A 19,063-nucleotide genomic window follows, 5' to 3' on the forward strand; every position below is an offset into this window, starting at 1 on the left:
AAGCCAGGATGACGCAGGTTTTGCCGTGTGTGCGAGGAGCAGATATGCAAAATACGATGCTCTCTTCAAACTGGCGATTAAATTAAAGCTACACCCTCACATCTATTAACATTAGCAAAACCCACACAGCTCCACACATATACCTGTAGGACATGGCTCTGTGCAAAATCCACATGATCATACATGCGTGTTTGCATGTGATTAATCTATAAGTGGTTTGTGTTCCTAACAGCTGTCTCCAGATATCAGTGTTTACCAAAGCAGATGGGTTTGGGTTTGTTCCAGCTTGGCTTGCCGTCTCCCCCTATGATGCAAGTGAGGGTTGGGTCTCCCTCTAGTGTGTAGCCACTGTCGCAGCGGTAGGTGACAGTGGAGCTCAGCTTGAGGTCGGCGCCCACCCGAGTCCCATTGCGCACCAGGCCCGGCTCAAAGCAAGACTCCCTGGGGTTCTCTGTGGAGAGAGGTAACACAGTGGAAAATCAGTGACAGAAGGGAATGTGTGTTGGTATTCAATACATTTTTTTTTGATTTTTGCATCAAGCTGCAGCGGTGCTACTAGAATAGAAATAGTTTTCTGCCTAAGGTTCCTTATATTCTCACATTTCTCGCTTCCTTCCTTTGTCGCTTTCTGTGCTCATTCCCATTTTCCCGCAACCCTGTGCTTTCCTCTTTCAGTAAATAGATCTCACTGACTGCCACTTTTCTCTCGAGCCCTTGATGGTGCCCTTTCATCTGTGTCTGCTCGAGGTATGTATGGCTGGGGAGACAGACAGGCAGCTGATTGAGAGTGGCACGCTCAGGCCCAAGGTCTGCTGACTGCACACAACCGCCTCTCACACCACGCTTCGCTGTGCAGTCAACGAGAGAAGACAATGCACATACGCAAGCTTTCTCTTGCAAACACACAAACACTGAGCCTCAACACACTCACAACACTGTATGTAACCACATATCAATCACCACTCCTGAGGTCGTAAGAACGATGTCTCGATCAATCTACCATCACATTGTTCTTAGGTTGAAAATGTGCAGGTGAGAGAAGGCCTGTCAATTTGGCACTCTTCACAACCATACAGCTAAAATAGACATAGGAAAAAATGCCCAAAGCAATTTAGTTCAATCTTAAACACAGTTCACTCTTGTCTCACATCAAACGTCAATATTTGATGACTTAACACGCACACAAGCACTTACAAAAGGGAAGGGAAGTCAAATGTTTTCTTTTATCAGGAAAACCTCAACTTACAATTCCGTGCCTCAGAAAAATGAACATCAATATCTACCAACTGAAATCTAATTTTAAGTAGGAAACACTTCGTATTTGAAAAGGTCAATATGGATACCAACAAAGACGGCTATTTTCTTCTTTCTCGTGCAAATAGTATTTTCAAAAGTTATTTCATTATCCGTCTCAGAATTAATTATTCATGTCAATGACAAATAATTGTTGACTATGTTTGAGTAATTGTCAAATCCTTTTTACTTATTGAGCTCCCGTTTTTAAAGCTTTATTTATCCACAGAAAAATAGTAAAACAGAACAAAATAATTTGCAGAGGAATGGTGCTGTTCTTTGTTTGTGTGAGTGTGTGTGCATAGACCCAATGCTGTCCAAAGAAATGCAGCGACATATAGTGATTATTACATGCATATTTGATTGATGGTCTCTTATGTTCCAGCAAATTTGGATAGCATATCTTAGTCTACATGGTGATTTATTCACACACAAAAAAAATGGTTATTTCCAAATTCTTAATAACAGTGGTACTAATTGGCTGATATTTACACCAAGATAGGCTATATATCATGATTAGTTGGGAGACACCAAATCATTCTATGTAAAATGAATGTGAACCTCACACAGCCCAAATGGAATGATCCTTTGTTTCATAACCACATTTTCCCACCACGGAGACGATGCGATGGTTAGTTTTGTACTCATATCAGGCTCTTCAGAGTGAATCACTGAATAGTCGACTATTCGGGGTCACCCAAAGAACTGACAATGAGTCAATAATGTGTAACTTCCCTTCGACTTCTTTTCAGTCTATCTTTACTGAAGATGACCAACATGTTGGAGATGATGATTGTATTAGGTTTTTTTCGTGTTCCACCGTCTGCCAGTACAGTGGGGCTCAATTTGCAACCGTTTCCTGTTGTATGCCATCAAGCAAATTCCCTTTGTGCAATTAAATAAGCATATTGCATGCAAAATCAATCATCTGTATCCAGTGATTATAGCAAAGTCTTTGTCTAAGTGAAGTTCTCATGATTTATTGATGATCAAATGTACACATAGCACTTTGGCTAAATGCCTAGTTTCTAAGATGAAAGCTGGGGACCTGCTGACCAGACAGGAGGCTGCCCTTCACGGCTGAACAGAGTGCTGGGGCCCAGGCATGTGGTCTGTCGGCGGTCTGTCTCCTAGAGCACCTGTTCTAGACAGGTTGAGCCCTTTCATAGTCTGATGTAGACCTGGACCTTCCCTTGCTGCCTCCTCCATTAAACCAGCACACCTGTCAAGAGACAGCGGAGGCGTGATGGATGTAGCTGCAGGCATTAGGTGTGGACCGGCCCTGGACCCAAGCTAGAGTGGTGAGAAAGTCGGTCACCACAATGAAGATGGCCGATTTAAGAAGCTTTATTGCAGGACATTAGTAGGTGTGAGGGGAAATGTGTGAGTGGCATCATCTGTTCTGGAAAATACTCAAAGGAGTTTAAGTGATGTGATGCGAAGTGAAAATGAGCCCAGGTGTTAGTGAAGGGATTGGATAAGACAGATGCGAGTATCGGGGTACTTGTGTGTGTGTATCTGTCCATGTCCGTGTCTATGTGTGATATTCAAGTGTGGCTCAGGCATGGCAGGTTTTTGCCCACATATTTCTCTAGAGAGCATAATCAGACATGGCCGAAACACGGAAACAGAAAGCTATAACGATTGCTTGGTAAAGAGGCTGACAGCACCTCAGGCAGATTTTGTAATGCAATTTCCGGTGGCGGGCTCACTAAATACTAGCTGGGCCAACATGTCAACCTGCTTGCTTCCTCACCAACCAGATCCAAATCCACAGCCAAACATGCTTTGTGCCATGTTGTTTGTCTGAAACTGAGGAGGTAATTTATGTATTATTTGGTTATGGTTCATTAGTGTGGAGAATTGGAAGTGGGGAGAGGGAGTTTTTCTGAGCCACACACTGAGTCCATCTGCCCCAACAGATTGGCCATACAATATCACACACTCTATCTCACACTGTAGAGAAGATTGCTGGGAGTGAGTTAAGGAGTAGACTCTGTAACACTGTCTTAACAAAACAATGTGCTTCAATACATTTATGTGCACTTCGCAAATGAATCACGGCGCTGCACTGCATAAACAGGTAGCATTCCCGAAATCAGTTGAATTGCTTGTATAGATCAAATCACACCACAACACGAGCCAAGAGACGAAGAGCTCAGGGTCGATCTGGAATTGGTTAAACGTCTGATATCTTAAACAGCTCTAATTGAGGCTGGGAGATTTAGGGAGATTCAACACTGTTCTCTCAAGCATAGCCCTTAACGAAGATGCCCATTTTGATTTAGAGTTTGTTTAGCATCTGCATATTTGTTAGGAAAAGGCTTTAACACACAGGCCCTGAGGCGTTATCCTGTGAGGTTGAAGCACTAGAGCACAAAACACAGATGTGTTGTGTTGTCCTTAAACCAACTGGCTGTCCGTCAAGTATGTATGCGATCATTCCCCACCATGGAACACACCTTGAGCACCTTGAGTAAGCAAAACAACACTAAACAACATGCTGCTAAGCATAGACATGAGACAACAAAACGTTGTTTGCTCCAATTCACGAGGAGCGTTTTGTGCAGCTGTAAAGCACTGATTAAAAAGTGCAGAGTAACACAAAGTATTAGAAAAATTAAAAGCACACATGTCGTCGGCCTTTCATTTTCATAATGTGTTCCTCGGCTACTAGAGGAGGTAGAGATCAATAATGAAGCCAAAGCAGACTATAGCACAAATGGGAGGGTGGTGATCAGGGATGCTGCAGCACATCCCGCTCTTTAGCTGAAGCAATCTTCACACCACTAATCTCACTCGCTTTGGACTAGACACAAGAGAAAGTTAAAAAGAAACAATATGCAAGGTCGATAAGCAGCAGAGGGTAAATCCATTCTCATTCTGCCAGAGGAAGAATTTTAGAACATGAATTGTTTAGGGGATAAAGCTTCAAATACTATTTAAAATTCACTGTTTTGCTCAGAATCTTAAGACGCTGGAGATAAAAAACTGAGAATAAAAAACTCCTTCACAAAAATACGCAACATGTGAGTTTCCACTTGCTTGATAGTTTTGTCCAATTAGCCAAATACTCTTTCAACGTCCTGGAAGCAAAAAGGTGCTCACCTGTGTACTGAAGAATAAATCCATTGCTGCTGAGGGAAGCATCGCTGCGGAAAGCCAAGAAGAGTGTGTTGGAGCTGCTCTCAATGCGATCGGGAGCGTCTGTGCCATAAAAACTACCCAGTAAAGGGCTGAGGGAGTCCGGTCCATCGTAGATATGTAAGAAGTCATAACTGGGCTCCAAGCTGAACCTGGTTAAATAAGTGTAAATACAACTTACATAAGTAGACATCGCAGCATGAGCTTTAGTACAGTATAAAGACACTTCACTGGCATCAATTTAAATAAGAAAATACACAATGTTACCATAGGAGGCAATAGGATAGAATAAACATACATGGACACTCATAGTGTTTGTATTGTGTATTGTTGTGTGAAATATGTCGGAGACAGACATGCTGGAATTAGTGCGCTACTAAAGCTTACTGGTTGAAGCTAAGAGCGATGACATAGTCCAGTGTGACAGTAACTGTCCAGTCACACTCCCTTCCATGCGGGTAAGGTTCAGGATAGTCTGGAGACAGAATCAGCCCACTAGGACCCATCAGGTTCCCACCACATGGTGCTACGGAATGGGAGAAATTGATAAGTAAATGCAGCAGTAAACATAACTCAAAAACCAATTTTCTGCTATTGTACATTCATCCAAAATCTGTTATCAGAGTAAAATCATTAAAATGCTATATCATGAAATTGTTATTACTATAAGTGGTAGATGGCTTCCCAATTGGAAATGGTAGAGACAAACTAAAATTGCTCATTGACTTACCATGATCTCACCTGTAACTGCCCAACCCCTCACCAAAGAACTGATCAAACGAATTAAACTGTGCATTAATTAAACAAGGCAGCTATTTACAAGGTCAAAATCGCCGTTGTTAATTTGCATTGTTTTGTAGAGCACCAAGTGTGATCATATATTAAAAATAAAGACTGTAAAAGAGTGGAGGTCTGACTGAGAGGTCTGTTTTGCTATTGAGGGACAAGATAATCTGATTTTTCTGTGTGCTGCAGTGACTTCAGGAAACGTCTAGGGAACATAGCTATCGGGTTTGCCACTTAAGATTCACTTAAGGAGTCTGTTAAGTAATCATGTTAGGAATGTGTATTGTCTACCTGTTTTAGACCAGCAAGAGAGGCGATGCGATGGACTGAGTAAGATATACATTTTTTTTAAATCTTTATACTGTTCTTTTCTGTCTTGAAATAAAGGTGTGTATATGTGTGTGTGTATATATATATATATATATATATATATATATATATATATATATATATCAGCTCCCAGAGCTTTGTACATAATCGATAATATCTTCCAAAACCAACAGGATTTCAGGATTATTAAAATTTGTGGTCATGTTTCCTATTTCCAGTCAAAATCTCAGCAGCAGACAGATTTTTTTGTTGACGCCAGAGAGCAAGGAGTTACAGTAGTCTACCTACTAGTTACAAAGTCGTAGTCCATGCAGCATGACTAACTGATGATCGCATGCTGTTATATTACCTGTGCATGTAGGAGGGTCTGGTTTCCAGAAGAAGCGACCGTTGATCTCCGTGCAGGTAATCCTGTTGGCTCCCTGCAGAATGTAGCCAGGATCACACTGGAACACCACATGGTCTCCAGGCTCCCTGCTGTCGCCGCCACGGGTCCCATTAGTAGGCATGCCCGGGTCATTGCAGGAGGTTGCAGTGGAGACTGAAGGCGCAAGAGGAGACTTAATAATCAACATGAAAATGATCTTCAATCACAAATTGAAAAAGTGGTATTATCGTCATAGTTCAGAGGTGAATTCTTTCTACTCTAAACCCAGTTACGACCAAGCCATTTAACCAAAGTGCCACTAACGTTTCTTTCACCTCCCTCCCTCCCTCTTTTCTACTCACTAGAGAACTGCAGAGCGAAGCCCTGCTTGCTAGTGAAGAAGTCTGTGGTGAACTGCAGGCTGACGGTGTTGAAGGTGCTGTGGGCGTCCGGGGGCAACATTGAGCCACTGAGCTCCCTCAGCAGGACCCCTCCTTCCTGGGGCCCATCCCAGATCCGAAGCACATCGTGGACCTCCTCCGTGTGGTAAACCAGGAAATGCAGACTGTTAAAGACAAAGACAAGATACATTGGAGGCCATGACATTTAATAGATGACATTTAGATGTAACCTCTGATATATTAAGGCTTTAACCCCACACGTCCCCTTACAATACAGAGCCAGAAAAAATGCTGTTAATTCTTTTTTTCTCAGAGAAATATTTAAGTACGTATGCTTTGACTATTGCCACCTCGTATTATATTCTATTTTGTTCTAACAGACCTTAGGCCCTTTTAATAGAAGCTAATTTAAACAGAAGCCCATATCTTGCAGTGTTTCCATAAACAGCTTAATTCGAGAGAAAAATGTCCATTCATTGGTGATGTGTAAAAAATCCTCCATCTTAAAAAACGCTACCATCAAGATTCAGTTTATTTATATTATATGGAGGCAAAAATTAAAAGTCATTATAAAAAAGCAGAATGGTAATTTCACTGTTTCAAAAATGTAAATAAGGATGAATCAGACCCGAGGAGGAGGAAACAAAGGGATTTCATCAAACTACTACGAGTATTTATTTAAGAATCAATACGCACAAGGTATGAATGTGATTGAAGTAGACAATATAAACAAAGGAAAGACAAAATGCAGGTAAAGGTCAAGAATAAAGGAGGCAAACAAATAGTATTTCAAAGTGAATCACAGACGTCAGATCCAGAGCATCCAATGGATGTTCCACATTGTCAGTCAAGCAGAAACGTCTGCCACAGCATTAAATAGTCTAGAGTCTAGACATGAGAAAGATGATGCTGTCAAAATATCTTGCCTTCACTTTGGCACAGACAGCTGTCAGCCAGCTGGTGGTCCACTGGATGTGAAATGCACTGTAGTTGTGTACTCGTGTTTGTGTGTAAATGCGAACAGCCTCAATGCAGTAGATTTGTAATGATATATTGCTTGGAGTCTTGTAAGTGTATGTGTTTTGGACATGCTCAGCAAGACTATAAGGATAGAACAAACAAGAGACTGGTAATGTGAAGAACTTGTTTAAAGACAAACAGTATTCTCAGCAGCTCTATCCTGCTGCACAGTCTCAAATGCTTACAAGAAATTATGAAAATTTGTCAGCTCATTCAATTCACGCCTTAACATTTTTTTTCTCTGAAACACATTGCTCTCTTGCATACCTTCAAAATAAGAGAAAACAGTGGCATGTACCGAGATGAAGGAAAACAATTTGTTTATGACAGGAAAAGAAAACATATTCTCTTAATGTTGCTTTAAATGCTCTACTTAGATGATGTGTGACATCTTGTCTGCGTGTTACTGAGATACTTCAATGCGCTGGGTAAATATGAGCTCAATGGGGAACACAACCTAACATCCTGGTACTGCCGTTAAAACTTTAGAAGTTTTAGAAAAGGGCATCCCAAACCTAATGAAAATGTATGGTATTTGTGACTTCAAAATATATTTGAATGATTCAAAGAGTCATTAAAAAAACTATTATGAAAATGATTTCATCATGAAAACTCAATAAAAAACATTTTGCCCCAAAGCAAATCCTGACTCTCCCTCATGTTTCAATAATTTCAGTTTTAATATAAAGCAAACACCACTTAAAGAGAGCAGTCCGTAGAGCTCTGCTTCTTCTACCATTTCGTCGACAAGCTTAAGCTTAGTTTATTATAAATCTATCCTACCAGTAGTAATTTTCTCAAAATCTGATTTCAAGTTGAACATGTTGAATGGTCATCTCTGTCCCAGTAAACCAGAGGAAATCATGCTACTTTTTTGAGATGTTAGTATCATCATCCCTTTACATACACAAACACAGAGCCTTGAGCTACAGATTATGCAGAGGAGAAGCAGCAACCCACTGATATGTCAGGTTTAGCAACAAGTTTCCACTGCTTCTGCATAATTGGTGTCAGACTCCGATCTCCATACTGTCTGATGTGTGAGCAGTAGCCAGAGGCTACTCAACAATGTGCTGTGTGTGTGTGTGTGGATACTGTACATAACCCACTTGACAAGTCCTGTTGTAATGCCTGTGAAAGAAGTGCACATAAAACAAACAGAAGCAGACAGGTTGCACGAGTATCTATTCACGCAAATTTGCACTGACGAGTATATTTGAAGGGTATGGCGCGTACATAAGCATCCCCGCCTGGTAAACGGATGCAGTGAGAGAGACACGCGTGCAATACAGTACATACATTAACCTCCTTATCTCTGCAGAGCAGCGCATCACATGTTCCCAACTTTCACCCTCAAAGAAATGGCATGAATACTAATCCTATTATTTGTACCCATTCCTCTGCTCACAGTTCTCTTGCTAATATTCACTGAAGCATAAGTAATACCCTGTGAGATATGGTAATCGTTCAAAGCTGTGAATGAAACATTGCAAATAAATAAACAAATAAATACATATGTGCTGCAGAGGAGATAAAAGAGAGAGTAAGCTAAACCTGTTTACTTCTCCTCAGTGCTCTGTGCCTCACAGACAAGCTATGTTGATTTGGTACCACACTTAAATTACAAGGCACACATGTTTTCTCTTGTGGCACTGATAATTAAACCCCTAAGTGTTTCGTCTATTAAGAGTTAGAGAAGGCACCCATTTATTTTGCTTAGGGTGGCTGCAGCTTAAAGATCAAAGACATGGGTGTCAACAACTCAGAGGTTGGAATAAAAAAAAAAATGTGAGTGTGAAAGTGATCCTTCTTTTTGAAAAGAGAAATTGAGCCTACAATGATCCAGTTGAAGACAGCAGTGCTCATTGGCAGCTCTTACCTAACAGGTGCCATACCTTTTGCAGATGTCGCATTTGCTATTCGATATTCCACAATACTTAGCTACGCAAACGCTGTGATAAAACCCTTAGGTACTACCATCTTTTTACCTATGCTCCACCTCCCTTTCCCTAGACAGGAGATGCTGAGGCGTTTCACTGGATTTTCCAGCATGATTAAAAGAAAAATAGCATGTTTTCTAATACATGTACTGGTGTGTGCCTTCCTGCGTAAACTATTAATGTGCATACAGTATGTACAGTATGTGTGAAACATATGTTTATCAAGACAGCTTTGAGGATGAGACTGAGTAACAGATGGTTCCGTGCGATTTGCATGGGCAATGTCGGAATCAAGCACCGGGTCACGTGTTGGATCCATGCTCGTGTGCTGACTGATCTTTTGTGCTAATGCAACCTTCAGGACTGTCAGACACCGAGTGGCATCATGTTCTACTTCCAGATTTATGTGTTAAAATGAAGATGGAAAGGTGGGTGGAAAGGAAGGCATACGTTGAAGGAAAGCAGAAGGTGAGGGAGGGAACAAAAACAGACCAACGTTAATCATTGCAGCCTGGCTGCTGGAAGAAGAGGATGATGGCAGGAGGATAAGAGGTTGACGGAGAGCAGAGGAAGCTCTGAAGGATGGAGGGATTTCTGCTGAGCGGTCGGATGGAAAGGATGGACGTGGGCTGCATGTTAGGATAATTGGTTCCTTTTATACAAGATCTAAATAGCCTATCTCTCCTTGTCACTATCTGAGAGTGAAGGCTGGGGGGCGGGATAAGGAGATAGTGAAAAAGAGAAGATGGTGAGCGGATAAGAGTGATGCAGGACGGTGGCAAGAAAAGAACTTTCTTTGTGGCCATTTGTCTTGCTTTGTAAGTGTGCTTTGTGATGCAGACCCCGCCGTCACATCTGTAGAGTGTGTGCACAGGTTCGCACTTGTTAAATGCAAACAAAATGCTTCACAGTTAGTCATCTAAAGTTATTTATTGCAGAGGAACAAGGAGAGACATGTTAGCTTCCAGTGGGGAAAGTCCATTTAAAGACAACTTTACACACATGCCTGGTAGGTGAGGCTGAGTGGTTGGGTGTGGGCAGGGTACATTAGGGATGAATAAAACTACACGTTGATAGAAGTGGAATTACTGTCTCACCAAGGAATAGGAAATGTGTGTGCGGTTAATGTTTTGTGGAATCAAAGAAAGTCATGTTTTGAAGTTTACGGCTAAGGGCTCTCCTTTACACTTGTCCCCTTCTTAACGAGATAAAGTAGCTCAATCAAGTGTCAGAGGAATTGCCGCGAGGAGATGAGATAGGGAAGAGAGGGATGGAAAAGATTTCTCAGGTCTCTTTTGATTCTGCCTAAATCATTTTGTATTCATATGAGGGAAACAGAGAGAGAAATATAGAGTGCCGAGACGCTCACATTACGAATACAAAATAGTCTAGCTGCAATCACGAGTCCTGTGGGGAGTCTTCAGTGTATGTGTACGTGTGCATGAAGATGATAAATAAGTAAGTATGTAAGGGGTGTATGGAAGCGTGTGTGTGTGTGTGTGTGTGCGTGTGGTACAGTGCAGAGGGATGAGGTCTGCTTTTTAGCAACTGATTGAGATTGTATGTACAAAGGCTATGTCACACAAACCTCATCAATATGTGTGAATGTGGCCTCTGTGCGACTGTCCCTGTGGGATCATCTGTTAAGGAGACACATGCATACTATGAGCTTTTAAAGTCACAAAGCCCATCAGCTGGTTTAACCAACGCATAGGGGGTTTCTTGACACATTACATTACATTACTCTGATCTCTGTAGCAGTAACCATTGAATGATCCATCGGAGAAGTAGCTCATTGCCTCCCTTATAAACTCTTTTCCTTCTTATTTTGTTACAATCTATGTATGTCTGTTTTCCACTCTCTCCCACCATCTATTCTATCTTCCATCAATAACTCTTGACAAACCAGTCCGTAGGCTTTTTTCTCCGTCCGGTCCGATTCATGTGCTACCTTCAGCTACACTATTTGATATACCATGAATCCCTGGGCTAATGCATAGCACATTCTTCTCAATAATGAATTGCGTGGGTAGGATCAAAGGCATGCATATGGAGCATGCAGAGGAAAGCCAGAAACCCAGAGGTAGCAAAGGTATACTAATGAACCTAAACCAGCTATCATGAGGGACCTAGGAGTGTCAGATGTGTAATCTATGGGGCGACATGCACACACAAATAGATCCATGCAGACAAACAAACATAACTCTACGATATTATAGAAATGACATGGCACAGTGAACAAACAAGTATACAGTGCAGTCTGAAAGTATCAAGACATGTTTTTCATAGTTTTTAAATAATTCTAGAACATTGGACCTGAAAAGCAAAATTATCAAACTGAGGCTAAAAACTTCTGCTGATGTTTGTGGACAAATATCAAAATGATATTTGATGTAAGTTTATCTTGAATTTTGAATTATTTCCTGTCCCTGTAGCTTTGTTTATAAAATGCATATACAAAGTGCTGGGAGGATTCATAAATGTTGGATTATGATGATGATGATCATCCAGGAAAAGTTAATCCAATTCATGAGAAGAGAAATATTATAGCCCCCTTACTTAAACCATCTATTATGTTGTGTGCCTATCCATCTATTCATCTATCCATCCATCCATCTACATACATACACTATTGTTTAAATGTTTGGAATCATATTCCAGAAAAGCTTGATTTGTTACATTCAGATGGCTGTGAGGACGACTCTTTTTTTATAGTCTTTCATGCTTTTAAGTTGTTGAAAATCCTCTTTACAAATATATATATATATATATATATATATATATATATATATATATATATTATTAAGTGTTTTTAAATAAAGTCATGTTTTGTAGATGGAGAACTCGTCGCTGTTAAATCGTTATACCACACTGAAAATTGAAAGAGCAGGAGGAAAATAAAGATCCCTCTTAGCAACAGTTGAATACGAATAGAAGGAATCATCAGTCGTCGGTAAAATAAATTGGAAGCTTAGCATCAAAACGTGTGCAGATTTAAAAAGGAATAAGTTCCTGTTTCAGTGTCAAGTGCACAATAATGCCTATCAAGAGATGGAATTTGAACAGGTGTGTTCCTTTAGCACAGCTATTCTTCAAACTTTACAATAGAAATGGAGAAGGTTAGTTTAGGGTTAGCACTATTCAAACTGGATCAATAAATATCAGACGGACTATGGACTGACAAATCACAGTTAAAACCTATTTATTCTTACAACTGCATAGACTACAGAGAGGCCCAAAGAAAAACAGGACCCAACATATTTAGAGCCCAAATGCACCGTTGTGTCCAACAGTATTCCCCCGTCATATGAATACAAAATGAGCGAGGGTGCATGCATGAAGAGTCAATGGAGAAAGACAAATAGAGCCGGTTGGAAACCACATTGCTGTAGGTGGAGGAAGCTGAATCATGTAGCTAATTATTCCCAAAGTGTCATTACATGGTAAAGAAAGTGTCCCCATCACAGTGTGGCTGATAAGCTAACTGTGTGTCCCCAGGTAATGATCGCAGGTGCCCCTCTTTGGGGTGCACCATTCACGGCACAACCCCCAAGGAATCAACACCCTGGGGCAGCCCAAGAACACATTCAACAGACATCTGTTGATCCCGCAGGATGAGCTGCAGGCTCATGGTGTGGGAAACAACTGCTGCCACTACAACCCTGACCCTCATGAGGTGCTTCACAATGACAGGCCTTCGTGATGCATGGACAAATTATGCAGCAAATATATTTGATCAATACATAACAAGAACAAAATATGGTGCTGGAGAATAACCCAAGTTTAAATTGTCTGAAAAGGGTATCAACGAAAAAACCTTGAGTCAAAACTATTCACCTTGCAGGATTTGTTCTTACTTAAATTTAATCAATTTCAGGAAAGTAAAGCATATAACACATACAAACACTTGACTTTCTTGAGGCTCTGAGGTGGCATTTCCCTTCACCCAGTAGTAACTCAACTATTGGCCAATAGCAGCTCACTGAAGATTGATTACACAGCAGTCTGTGAAAGTGATGAATACCACTGCAAAAAGGGGGCTAAATTGGAAGTATATTGAAAGGTGGTAGATTGAAAGAATGCCTGAAAAGAACAATGTAATCAGAAAACTAGAAGGCACAAACAGACCTAATAGTGCTTCCAGGGGCGGCCTCAATGGTCCACATGCAGTGCAGGTTGTGTTCGTATGGAGCTGGATAGCCAGGAGACAGTATGCGGCCAGAAGGCTCATCCTTGATGCTGCCGCCACACTCCGCTAAAAAGACAGAGAAAAAGAGAAAGAGATTAAAGAGGCGAGCAATGACTCGGAATAAAATAAGAGAAAGTGCAAAATAAGTACAAGCTCATCAATGTTCTGGAAGTCAAATTATTAAAAGGTTATAGCAAGGTTAACATACTTAACATGCCAGAAACCGGATCATCCCACTTCCAGTAAGTACATCACATCAGTTTCCTCTCATTATTATTAATAATTGACATATCAGTCATATGCTTAACTATGATGTGCTTCCTCATATGGCCTGCAATTTGAATGATAGGAGGGAGAGCAGCCAACTCGACATACTCTATGTGTATCTCCTAGGCTCAGCCAAAGCAATCCACCGTCTCAGCCAATGACCTCATCCCGCTGCCTTTGGAAGTTGATGGACTTGTTGACTGGACATATTAAGTTCAGTGTAACATTTTAAGAAGACGTTTTCACTGATATGGCAAAGGATTGAATATATCTTTAAGGATAAATCAGAAAATATATTTAGTGTACAGAACGAATACACAGTTGCCATTATGGATGTATCACTGATACCAGCATCTGCTGGGCAATATTGTAGGCTATAGATCACACCAAGAGACTGTCAATAATCATTTGTTCATCAGAGGAATGTCATTGAGCATGCCTGCAGGTGTGTTTGTAGGAGTAGTAGAAGTAGTAGTAGACAACATGATGGTTCTAGTATAGTAACACGGTTCAATAAGCCCCCCTTAGGTACACAACATACACCAAACATAAGCTCAGTCTCTCAATATATTTACAACAACACATATTTATGAAACTACAAAGCAGAGGCCAAAACGTTTAGTTAAGAACAGTGTGAAGGATGTTTTATTTTCAGCTTCGAATAATAAATTGCCATCAGAAATACTGACTGAGAAGCAATTTTAGGCTGCAATTAATTGCAACCTCTTACTCTATTTAAAAAGTTGAATGAAAAAAAAGCAGATTTTGAAGTGTTGTTGTTAAGATTTGAGGCAATTTAAACTGACAAGGAAAGGGTAAAATGTTTTTGTTTTTTTTTCTTCCTTCCACTGACAGGAAAATAGCTCCTTCAAACAGGTAGAAATGAAGGTCGAGGAATCATACTACTGATGAAGATGATAATGATGATTGTTGTGAAATCCATCTGCGAGACAAAGACCCAGTACTGAAATACAGCAGTATTGGCAGACACTCACAACCAGAGACAGAATAGTAAGAAGGAAGTAACCAACTAATAACACAGCACACGCACAAAGAAACACGGCATCAGACAGGGACGAACTTTGGTTTCTCCGTACAAATCAGGCATTAACGTTTTGTTACCTTCCATTTGACAAACATGCCTTTCCTAATGTTTGCAAATAAATCCTTCCTTTGTTTCTCTCCTCGTCTCCCTCCTTCATTCTCTCCATCTCCCTCATGCATTAAACATTTAAACAGCAATAATCACCAGAGCTGGCCTCTGATCATTTCTGCTGTCAAAGCACAAACACACGAAACAATACACATAGAGTTTATGCATGGTTGCAAAAAAAAAAAGAAAAACATTTGAAAGATTTGATTGTCATTTTTGCTTTCACTATCTTTGGAAAGAGAGGAACAATGCAAAATAACGAAAGCGTGAACATATTAATCTTTAAACAATTGCTGATGTGTCTCTCTTCAAGCTGTTTCTCTCTGTTATGCTTTTGTTGTTGAAAGAAACTTGTTGTTTCATGGAGACAAAAGAGAGGAGGTTGATCTATCACAGCACGACAAATCCATCTCTTTCTTCTCGCCTTATGACCTAAGAAACTACTGCTCAGTGCTGCCATGGCAGTGCAACTCCCTCAGCTACCCTATCCCTTCAATCTGTGTCTCCACAAAACACCTTTCTAAAATCAACTCATGTTCTGCCTCTCCCTCTCTTCAAGACATATTGTGTAACGTAATGTTTATATATGACAATAAAACATCTGGGTGACAATCAAATCAAGCAGACACATGCACTGCATAGTAATAATAATAATTTACTTAAGCAACACGTGTCAGTGAGACATTAATATGTAGACATGACGCTACATTTATTTGGATATGCACTGTAATATTAAGTGTCAATAAAATGTAACCCTGTTTTTAAACTCCGTGTCCACCCGAGAGCTGCTCAGTTATTCTGTATTGCAACTTTCCTCTTCTGTGACTTTCAGGATATGAACTCTCTCCACTGTTTTCAACTCAATTTCATTTTCCTCCCCTCCTCCTTCTCGCTTCATCCTTCTCATCTGTGTTCGGTGTGTCCCCACTGCTGGAAAATAATCCCACCATTACAAACAGGAGCAGTCGCTCATCTGCTCCCAAATTCACTCTGGCTGTTAGGCTATCAACCGCAGTGGAAGGGGCATGGGGAGGACAAACCTGCTCAGAGATATACAGTATGCTGGATGTTGTTTATTCCCAGTCATGAAATAACCTGTCAGTTTGGGTTGAAATGGAAGCCGAGCAATATTATTCTAATCACCTTGGCTGATGTCAAAGAACACCAACCTGCCTGTTTTCCTTACCGAGCTTCTGGCGGGTTTCTGAGAGACCTTGTCAAAATGTCACCCAGGAGAAGATCCCCAAAAACTATTTTGGGTTATTTACCAAGTCACCATGAGGCAGTATGTCTGTGAATGTATGTCACTTTAATAGTTTTGAATATAACGCCTAGCATGTCTGTCTCAGGTGTCAACAACAGACAGGTGAACTGTAGGTGAACTCTACAAAACGATCGGATGGTTGAACTCTCGACAGGAGAAAAGTATCTCCATGAAGTTGATTTCGAAAGTCTTAAGTCTCAGACTACGAGGGGTTAAATGTCTGCCTATGTGCTCCGGTGTGCTGTTGATTACGGGGGAGAATCTTATTTTGGGTAAAAACAAATAATACGAAAAGGATGTTTGCAATCATGATGCAATATGAATATAAGGAGCTGAACAGAGCGATGAGATAATGCACTGAATAAGGTGCTGGATGTCCCAAAATAGCAGAGCTAAAACAAACCACACAGTTTTCCCAAACCTGCTCTGTCATATTCACATTATTATTAGGATGAAGAACTAGGTCAGGCATTTTAGTTCTCCAGAAAAAAAACTAAAACTGGTAAGGATTAATGTGTCAAACAGTAAGGCAGCACCTGATAAATACATAATGTAATACAACGCTGTTTTACGCAACTGTAGCTGAATTTAACATCATGTAACACACTGTGATGTAAGGCAGGATAGCAGAAAATAGCATAACATTAGTAGCACTAGGTCAACTCCCATAAGGTAGCTGACGTAACCAGTGGTGAAAAGTACCCAAGTACATTTACTCGTGCTGCAATTAAAAATATTTTAATTTCTTTATACTTCAATACATTTCTATGTCAGCCTTAGCTACTAGTTATATTGCATATTTAGACTTTTTTTACATTACAGTTGAATTTGATCAGTTGTTTTAAATTAAACAACTAATCGTTTTCTTATTATAAGTGTACTAACATAGCTTTTTGCTGATCCTACTTCTGTACTTATTACTTTCCAATCTTGTACCGGGATATGTTTACGTTGTGGTATAAATACGTTTACTTCAATAAAGGATCTGAGAACTTCCTGCGTCACACACAGCATGATGTAACAAAGTTAGGTAAATATTATGCAATGAGCAAGAAGACATCAGCAGAACCCAAAACTGTATTGGCAAATACACTAATATTTCTGCCAGCAGCACGGACACCAACCCATTCAACGAGCATCTGACTCACCAACACAGAGTGGGAGGGGGCTGTTCCATGCCCTCCTTTCCCCCCTCAGGCAGGTGAGCACCTCAGGGCCTTTTAGGGTGTAGCCTGGGTCACAGATATACGCCACACTGCTTCCTGCAAAATGACCCTTGTCCTCCCGCTTGTAGCCAAACTGGGGAACACCTGGATCCTCACACTTCACCAGCTCAAAACCTTGGAGAGAGAGAGGGAACGGTGAGGAAGGACAGCAAAATTAGCGGGATGGTATTTAAGAAGAAAGCATGAATGTGGCAACAGTGAGGGGTTGAAACAGGAAATATAATCAAACTAACTCAACTGAAATGTAAATATTAAATGTAAAAACGGTGGGTGTTTGTGTGTTACTCACTAATGAAGTGCAGTTCAAAGCCTTTACTGGTGTTATCCGCATTGCTGATAAACTCCAGCCACATGGAGCTGGAGGTAGAGTTCAAGATGGTCTCGAGCAGCTCGCTGCCGGTAAACACCCCCAGCAGACGAGCCGTATTACTGTTGCCATCAAAGACCTGGAATGGAAGGAGGGAGAGTGGGAGGAAGCGTCTGCATTAAAATGATCAGGTCGGCACACACAGCTACGCTAACGAGGCTGCGATTTACCCCCCCAAACCCCCCTCACTTTGAGCAGGTCATCCTCCTCGAGTCTGAAGTCCCGTGCCCGTAGCTGGATGCCTTTGCCGGGCTGCGTCTGGATGGAGTAGATGCACTCGTGGTTGTTGCTGTAGTAACCGGGGTAGTTGGGTGAGAGCAGCACCCCTTGCATGCCAGTCACGGATGAGCCGCATTCAGCTAGAGAAAAAGAGAGGGAGCAGAGAGACGGACAGATAGACAGAAGGAGAGAGGAGGGGGAGAAGGGTGGGTGGTGTTGGAGAGAGCAGAGGACATGTCAATCGCTATATGCTTGAAACTCACAGTGTATTCATTCATGCTGTCATGCAGAGGGAGGCGGGAGACGGGGATGGGAGAGGGATACGGTCAGTGACTATACCTCAATGTTGAGTGGCACATCATCATAATCGCAATACAATCTGAATATGATTTCTAGTAATTTCAGCTCTATTTGAAAATTGCTTTGTGTTTGAATCACTTCAGGAAGAGAGTGAAAATAGAAAGGCAAAGTTTTCTGTAGAAAAATAGCTGCAAGAATTGAAATGACCACAAACGTATCTGGAATATTAGCTTGTGCAGGTGAGGTAAGATGAGGTGACAGACAAAGTATAAAGATAAGTATTAAACTTCTAGAATAAGGCTGGATATTATTGTCAGAAGTGTGAAAAATAAGTAAATGTTTTATCACTGTCAACCTTTAAATATTTGGATTCATCTAGAGGAAATATAAAAGCCAGCGCAAAAGAGACAGTCAAGTAAATGTGAATACACTGAAATTGCTTGACCTACTTATAACACATGCCCAAACAGTCACAACAAACATTTATATCTGATCGATTGTGTGCAAGTAAAGGAAATAAATGTGACTTCACCAAATTGCATTTACTAAACTGTAATTAATTGTTGCCAAAAGAGTGTCAAAATCGTAACGCTTACAAATGACTCACTTACTTTAGAGACAAAACAATAGGCAAGTGGTATAAATACCGCCTGGAAATAATTACAGCTGTTCACAATTGCTGTCCCATATGCAGTTTCTGTTTAACAGTGCATGGATATACAGAAAGGAGCCATGCTAAGGACAATCACAAATAGATCAGTCATTGTCACGGTCTGTGCTTTACCTATTATTAGGAC

At 40.8% G+C, this 19,063-nt stretch overlaps 1 protein-coding gene across 1 annotated transcript in view; it reads right to left on the reverse strand.

The window, feature by feature from the left end:
• The window catches only part of csmd2 (CUB and Sushi multiple domains 2), a 204,277-nt gene that overhangs the window by 63,693 nt on the left and 121,521 nt on the right, over window positions 1-19,063 (reverse strand). Inside the window, exons 23-31 of the mRNA XM_031853674.1 lie at window positions 17,937-18,106; window positions 17,670-17,826; window positions 17,303-17,494; window positions 13,410-13,536; window positions 6,283-6,485; window positions 5,903-6,094; window positions 4,825-4,963; window positions 4,402-4,589; window positions 257-451 (exon numbers count right to left, since the gene is read on the reverse strand). Of these exons, the coding sequence (XP_031709534.1) occupies window positions 257-451; window positions 4,402-4,589; window positions 4,825-4,963; window positions 5,903-6,094; window positions 6,283-6,485; window positions 13,410-13,536; window positions 17,303-17,494; window positions 17,670-17,826; window positions 17,937-18,106 (1,563 nt within the window). The remainder of the gene's footprint in view (window positions 1-256; window positions 452-4,401; window positions 4,590-4,824; window positions 4,964-5,902; window positions 6,095-6,282; window positions 6,486-13,409; window positions 13,537-17,302; window positions 17,495-17,669; window positions 17,827-17,936; window positions 18,107-19,063) is intronic.

Source organism: Anarrhichthys ocellatus, unplaced genomic scaffold (assembly GCF_004355925.1).
Source record: "Anarrhichthys ocellatus isolate YVR2014 unplaced genomic scaffold, GSC_Weel_1.0 scaffold14, whole genome shotgun sequence".
In the NCBI taxonomy this organism is placed as follows: Eukaryota; Metazoa; Chordata; class Actinopteri; order Perciformes; family Anarhichadidae; genus Anarrhichthys; species Anarrhichthys ocellatus.